Source organism: Penaeus chinensis, chromosome 19 (assembly GCF_019202785.1).
Source record: "Penaeus chinensis breed Huanghai No. 1 chromosome 19, ASM1920278v2, whole genome shotgun sequence".
In the NCBI taxonomy this organism is placed as follows: Eukaryota; Metazoa; Arthropoda; class Malacostraca; order Decapoda; family Penaeidae; genus Penaeus; species Penaeus chinensis.
The window spans coordinates 29664845-29672344 of record NC_061837.1 but is presented as its reverse complement, the minus strand read 5'-3'; the positions used below and the strand labels follow the sequence as shown (position 1 = coordinate 29672344).

Below are 7500 nucleotides of genomic sequence, written 5' to 3'. Positions count from 1 at the left end.
GTGGATAGTTGTCCATCCACTCTGTCTCCCAGGGGTTCAAGCAGCTATCAAGGATTTAGATGAGATTAAAGTAAGTCTGACAATTCATTACATTTCTGTGATAGTTATGACTAGTAAAATGGTCAAAGCAGATACAGTCAAACCGATAGTAAATATTAGTTATATATAAATTTGTCCTTATAGAATGTGAAACAGTTCATGGATAGTTTATATATTAGAGTCAAGTGTTAATGACTACAGATCTGAATCCTCAGAGGCTATTGGAGAGAAATTTGTATCATTTTATTGTGTTTTTTTAATGAGAACTCAATTACTGACATAGAATTTTAAAGGGCACATGTATTGATTATTATATTTTAAAGTTATAATTAAAGTTGTGACTTGTAGATAATGTTGGAAGTGGGGTAGAAAGCTACTCACAGCCCTGTAGCACCCCTGGTGATCATGAGTAACTGCACAGACATTCATAACTTCCCTCTAGCACTGTACCTGTAACCCATTATAAGCATCATATTAGAAATATGGGTTATTTAAGCATTGAAGCTCTAATATACAATGACAGGGAGTGTATGTGCTGGGGTCATCTGCTGTGAATGGAGTGGAACCTCTTGTGAGTCTTGCACAAGACCAACCAGACAGCTGGGAATACCATGGAGTCTCTGGCAACAATGTGGTACATCTTCCATATTCTTCAGGAACAACAGGCCTCCCAAAAGGTGTAGAACTTACATCATCAAACTGGCTAGCAGTTCTCTCAACTATAGGGTAAGTTTACCATTCATTTATAGTATGATATAAGAGAAAATAGAAATGTAAAATATCAGTCAATTGGATGTATATGTCTTTACTTTTCCTTGTGAATACTGAGATATTTGATTGTGTGCCTGTAGTCTGTATAGTTTCCTGTTATATTCTATCTGAATGATTATATTCCGAAGCTGAAGTACTTTGGATTAAAGGAGTTTATACCTGGGTTTCTGGGTTGATATGATGATAATACAGTATTTCCAGTAAAACCGGTCAGGTCTTTTGAAGGGGAGCATCACAGAAATGAAAAACAGTGAATCCATTTTTAGATACCCTATTATTTCAAAATTACACACATTTACTTTTTTTCCATTTCTTTATATATGGACAATATAAACATTTTACAGTTCTCCTCATACATATATTTCTGCAAGTGTACTTAAATATTAGACTATAATATTGTCTATATCCCCTGGATCATTTTCTTCTGATTTTCTTTGTAGTCTATATGTAATCAATTGTATTTGTTCTTTATAGAAATATGTTCACGTGTTTCAGAATGTGGTACATTTTAGTTTGGCGGTAGATCTGAATCTGTGATTAGAAGATTTAAATTTGGATTATTGATTTTTATTTTCTTTAGGGAATCTGGTAAATAGTTCTATATGACTTGGATCTTGGATATTGTAATGTCAAATGTTCTGTTGTTTCTTCTTGTTGCCTGCACCATCTGCACGTAGGGTCATTTTCAAGTTTTAGTCTATGTAGGTGTTGTTTTAGTCTTGTATGTTTTGTTAGGCAATCATCTAGCTTTCTGTTTTTTATTTTGTCCATGGTTGTGGTTGGCTATTTCTTATTAGGGGGTCTTTTGTGTTAAGGAAATTGTTTAGACCAATCTCCCCATTCTTTTGTTTGTAAATTTTAATTTCTTTTATGATGTTTCTTGTGAAATGTGATATGTTTATGTGTTGTGAGCTTTCTTTGCTATTAAGTCTGCAATTTCATTACCTTTTATGCCTTTATGTGCTAGGATCCACTGTGATGTGATTTTGATACTGGTTTGTTAGTATATTTATTAATGTTTGTATTTCAGATATCAAATTTTTATTTGTTTTTCTGTTTTCAATTTTGTGAAAAGGATTTTGTATTAGTTGATCTGGCATATTTTTTTGTTATGCCGTCTTTAAAGTTTGTTTCTGTGTGTTAGGATATATCATACCAAAGTGATAATGGACTGATATGTGGTGCAATATTTATATTTATGCATATCTTTAGTACTCTGTAAATTAAAGATTTTCTATTTTTATTGAGGTTATATCACAAAATTTCTTTAGTTGTCCATTGTTTTATTGCCATGTCATTTTATTTATTTAGTGACTTTCTTATTTTTTTATTGATGCTATGTTTGTTAATGCTTGTAATATGAAACATCAAGGGGATATTCACAGTGCTTCATTTTGTATTGTTTGTCATTTCTTTTGTTTCATTATTATTACGTACACCATAAATTGCTAACCTATATTCTCTTTGTGGTTTTATATAGATTTTGTAAAATTTTATCATTGTTTCTGTTTGTACCCCAACTTGTTGACAATTTCTTCATTATTTATTGCATTCTCTTTAGAACTTTTATTCCTAAATTCTCTACATGTTTTTCTAGGTCAGCTTTGGTGTATCAAATATCAGTCCTAGTATACTATTGTTTGTGAAGAATGGTAGTTCTCTATTGCCTATTTCTATTTTTGGTATATGTCTGGTCTATTTATTTGTGAAACACATAATTTTGGTTTTGCAAAGTTATTTTTAAATCCCATTTATCAGTCCATTCTGAAGCTTTTTTAATCCTCTTTTTAACTTGTTGATTGTATCTTGTATGTCTTTACTTGATTTTATTAATGTGACATCATCTGTATAGATTATTTTGTGGATGTCACCTGTTAACTCTAAATCTGACATTAGTGTATTCAAGAGGGCTGGGCCTAGTGGGAATCCTTCTGGTACTCCCCCTTTGTTCTTTTCTTTTTCTCATTTGCTCTCTCCTATTGCAATCTGAAAAGTCCTGTCCTTCAGAAAGTTATCTATAAAGTGTTGTGGTGAACCTTTGATTCCCATTTTTTGCACCTTTGATTCATGTTTTGCTGAATCAAAAGCATTGTCAAAATCAATAAATGCAATTAAAGCATACCTTTTTCTCTTCTAGCTGTATTAATGTTCAAGTCTATTATTTACAATGCAAATTGTGGCCTGATTAGGTCTGAAACCTATTTGAACTCTGTTTGATTTGCTGTTTTTTCTAGCCAGCAAACCATTTTTCTCTTTATTATATTCTGAAAAAAAATGTTCTTGATGTTCTGCTTATAAATTGGTAGGATTCTGTTTCTTTAGGGTTTTATTTGTATTGGATTGTCTTGAACATTTTGTTGTTCTTTTGTTCTTCTAAAAAAGTATGATTCTTTGTACATTTTGTATTAGTTTTATGGGAGCCTGTTTGTAAAGTTTGTATGATATTTCATCAGGCCCATATGCTTTTTTGTTTTTTGCACCGGTTAGGACAGTTTTTACTTCCTCTATTGTTATTTTATTACTAGGTTCTTCAGTATCTGGGGGTTTTAATAATGCCTCTCTTTCTTTTTTTGTTAATCATTTTTGAGTGACTTGTTTATAGTTGTTTTAAATTATTTTTAAATAATTCTAGCTTTGATTATTAACTTATCTGTTATATATATATATATATATATATATATATATATATTTTTTTTTTTTTTTTTTTTTTTTTTTTTTTTTTCTTTAATAGGTAAAGTTTTTTATCAAGTTCCATACTTTTCTTGTAGGTGTTTTAAAGTCTAATGAGGTGCAGAAAAATTCCCAGGATTTTCTTTTTCCTCTATTTACTGTTAATCTAGTTACCGCTAATCATTTTCTGTATTGAAATTGGTTTTCTAGGCTGGATTTTTATTTTCCATATGTTGCATGCTTTGTTTCTTTGTTTTATTACTTCATTGCAATATGCAGTTCACCGTGGTTTGTTTGGTTTATTTATCCTCTTGTCATTTTCAAAACTCAAATATTTTGATCCTATGTTTTTTAACAAGGTGGTTAATTCTTTGAAAGATTTTATGCTGTAATATTTTTACTTTGTATCTCTTTTTGGCATTTCCTCCTCACTTATATGATTTTCCATTTTTTTTCTTTAGATTGTGTTTTTTTTTTTTAGGAGGTTATCTTTTATGATAACTGAAAAATGATTCCTAAATTGAGTTCTGTCTCTATCTCTAAGTGACCTAATGTGAGTGAGGCTAATACTAGGTCATTTGTGCTTCCTTTTCCATTACTGGGATCTACTCTTGTAGTTTGACCTGAAGATATTAGTAAAATGACTTTAAAAGGTTAAAATTTGGGTTCCAACAGGTATGATGTTGGTTCTTCCGTATGTTGTGGGTAGTATTCTCATATTTCTTTACTCATATTGTTACATAAATTTCAAATAAGGAGTATATTTAGCCATTTATTTCTATAATTAACTTTTGTTCCAAGTATTTTTATTTTTGTATAAATCTGTGTCTTAAATCTATGAGCTTGTATTGCAAGTCCTTTCTTATGCAAAAAGGCTAAACCCCTCCAATTTGTTCTCTTCTATCCTTTCTTATTACATCATAATTTTTGAAATTAAGACTTTTTCTTATAGCCAGGGCTCACATACTGCTATTATTTCTGCTTGTTCTTTATGTATCAAGTAATCTTCTTCTTCTTCTTCTTCTTCTTCTTCTTCTTCTTCTTCTTCTCCTTCATCCTCTCCTTCTTTCTCTTCTTCTTTTTTCATTCCTTCTTTTTAATTTCTTTTTTTTTTTTCTTATTTTCTTTCTTTCTAATATTTCAGAGAATTTATTCATAGTTTTTTTGTTTTGTTTTGTTTTCAGAATTCATGTTGGTATTGCATTTGATCTCACACTTACTATTTTCTTTATTTCTTTCACTCCCCAAAAAAACTTTTTATTCATCCGAGTTTCTTTTTGTGTTTTTTAGGCCCCTAATTGGACTATAAACTTTTATTGTGTTGTTAGAGACCATATTATGGGAGAATCTTGAATTGTGTTTTGGTGATTGAGTTTCTTGTGTTGTTTTTGCTGTGTTAAGTCCTCTCCCTTTACCTGGATTTTTTTTTTTTTTTTTTTTCTGGTGTGTTTGCTATGTCTTGCCTGTACACTGGTGTGCCTTTGGTTGTGGTCGGGTTATGTTCCATGAAGATCCTGCCAGTTTTGTTTTCCAGGGATGTTTGGGATGAGGGTCTTCTTCACTGTCACTAGTGGTCTTGTGGTCTTCTGTTTGATTGGGAATCATAGTCCATATCACTTTTCCCAGGGTTTCTTCCTGGATCTGGAGAGAGATTTGTGTCCATTAAATTGTCTTGTGTACACTCAAAAAGTTACAAATACTGTTCAATGTTTATTGTATGGAGGTACTAACCAGAATAATATTGGAATACCTTTCTCTTGCATTAAATGCTAGAGTCAGTTATCAGTACTTTCAAGATTATTTAGGTACACTAAGCTTTAGCCCACAGAAAGACAGATTCAAAAAGGGGGCATAAGTCTGATTAGGTATTCTGCATTTTTACCAGTGGCAGACCAGTTTGAAGGATATGGATGAAGGCAAATTGTTAGCCTTGTATTTTTTCATCTCATGTAATACTATTTGAATGTTTTTTTTTTTTTTTTTTTTTTATAGGAGAAAGGAATATCTAGATGTGAGTAGTGATGACACTGGCCTTGGAATCTTACCAATATTCCATGCATTTGGGATGGCCATGTACCTAACTGCTCTGTCTCATGGTATGACAATGGTCACCTTGCCAAGATTTATTCCTGATATCTTTCTCAAATCCATTCAAACTTACAAGGTTAGTTTTGGATATATATATATATATCTAATTTCATTGTATTTATATATTATCATTTTCTGATAATAAATTACAGTAATGATTATATCAGTATTCAGATTTTATGAAATGTGCAAATTTTGTTCCATCAAGTCTAACACAGATTTCTCCACCAGGTGACCCTAGCACCTTTGGTTCCACCACTTGCCCTTTTCATGGCTAAGCATGACTTGGTGACCAAATTTGATTTGACATCAATTACTAATATAATATGTGGAGCAGCCTCATTATCGGGGGATATCCAAGCATTGCTCTCTAAACGGGTTAGTGTCCTCTTTCAACATATTAATAGTTTTTTTGTGAAATATAATTTGTTTCATTGCAGGTAAATGCATCTTTAAGATATAGATAATACAAATTCAAATTCATCAGGTTGTTTTCCAAGACTGATTTTCCTCAATTGTTTATAGCTGTCTGGAGTAAGAGTCAGACAAGGTTATGGACTCACAGAAACAACTCTTGCTACATTCAGCAGTGAAACTGACTTACCAGGAGCAGTAGGAACTGTTACAGCTCACTGTGAAGCTAAGGTAAGAACTGCATTAATAGATATTTTGATATGTGTATATATATATATATATTTTTAGTGTGTGTGTTAGTTATGCATGTGTCTGAAATAAGTTTATCTTATAGAATAAATATGAATGCGAATTAGTAGCTTCACAACAGTATGGATTGGATGAGTGTTGATTATATATATGTATTTTTGATGAAGATTTACAGTCATTAAAAGACATCAAATGTGTCTCTTACTCTGTGAAGTTGTGTGTGTGTGTGTGTGTGGGTGTGTGTGTGTGTGTGTGTGTGTGTGTGTGTGTGTGTGTGTGTGTGTGTGTGTGTGTGTGTGTGTGTGTGTGTGTGTGTGTGTGTTTGTGTGAGAGAGAGAGAGAGAGAGAGAGAGAGAGAAAGAGAGCTCATATATGTAGATGTGTCAGTTTACAGACTTTAATATTTAAATGAGGCATGTTTGTAAATATGATCCATGCTGTTAAAAACCTATATATTTCAATTTTCCAGATTGTAGATATGAAGACTGGGGATTCTGTAGGGCCTGGCATTGATGGAGAAATCTGTATCAAAGGCCCATTAATAATGAAGGTATTTTCTAATATCATCATAGAAAGAAACAGGAGAAACAGAGCTATTGTAATAATAAAGTCAAATATAATATAATACCACTTGAGAAAAGGTTCACAGATACATGTTACATAGAAAGTTATTACTTGCACTATAGACTTGTTTCTCATCTGTTTAGCAAAAAATTAATTATTATTATTTTCATGATTAGGATTACTTAAGCTTTTAACCATTATCTGTCAATGTACACCTAGAAAATTCAGCTACAAACTACATTCAGAAATTATTTATGTACAGACTAATTAATCAAAACTTGAAAGAATTATTCACTTTGATAATCCAGACGTGGAGATAATTCCTTTTTTTAATATTTGAAACTTAAGATTTACATACTATCTTTAATTTAGTTTATAATACTATCTTTAGGATTTTTATTACCCTAACTACTAGAGTAAAAACATTATTACGTTTTTCCCCATAATAGTAAAAAATAGTCATTATATGTTATGTATTTCATCAAGAACATTTTAGATACATCACATGAATTAGATATTTTAATAAGAAAAAGAAAGGCTTGTTTGTTGTTGTTTTTTATTGTTCATGCACTGAACACATTTATATATGCAATCAAGAGGTGATATTAGATATCAACACACCCACTATGAAAGACTCATTTGGTTCTAAAAGACCAAATCAGTTTTACAGCTTTCAACAATAATAGTCTTATTTCACAAGAAATA

General features: G+C 31.3%; 1 protein-coding gene across 1 annotated transcript in view; it reads left to right on the top strand.

Moving 5' to 3' along the window:
* Positions 1-7500, top strand: part of LOC125035311 (4-coumarate--CoA ligase 1-like) — a 13801-nt gene that overhangs the window by 4775 nt on the left and 1526 nt on the right. The window contains exons 4-9 of the mRNA XM_047627616.1: positions 1-70; positions 563-765; positions 5473-5644; positions 5800-5946; positions 6094-6213; positions 6701-6781. The exon at positions 1-70 is cut by the window's left edge and continues 37 nt beyond it. Of these exons, the coding sequence (XP_047483572.1) occupies positions 1-70; positions 563-765; positions 5473-5644; positions 5800-5946; positions 6094-6213; positions 6701-6781 (793 nt within the window). The remainder of the gene's footprint in view (positions 71-562; positions 766-5472; positions 5645-5799; positions 5947-6093; positions 6214-6700; positions 6782-7500) is intronic.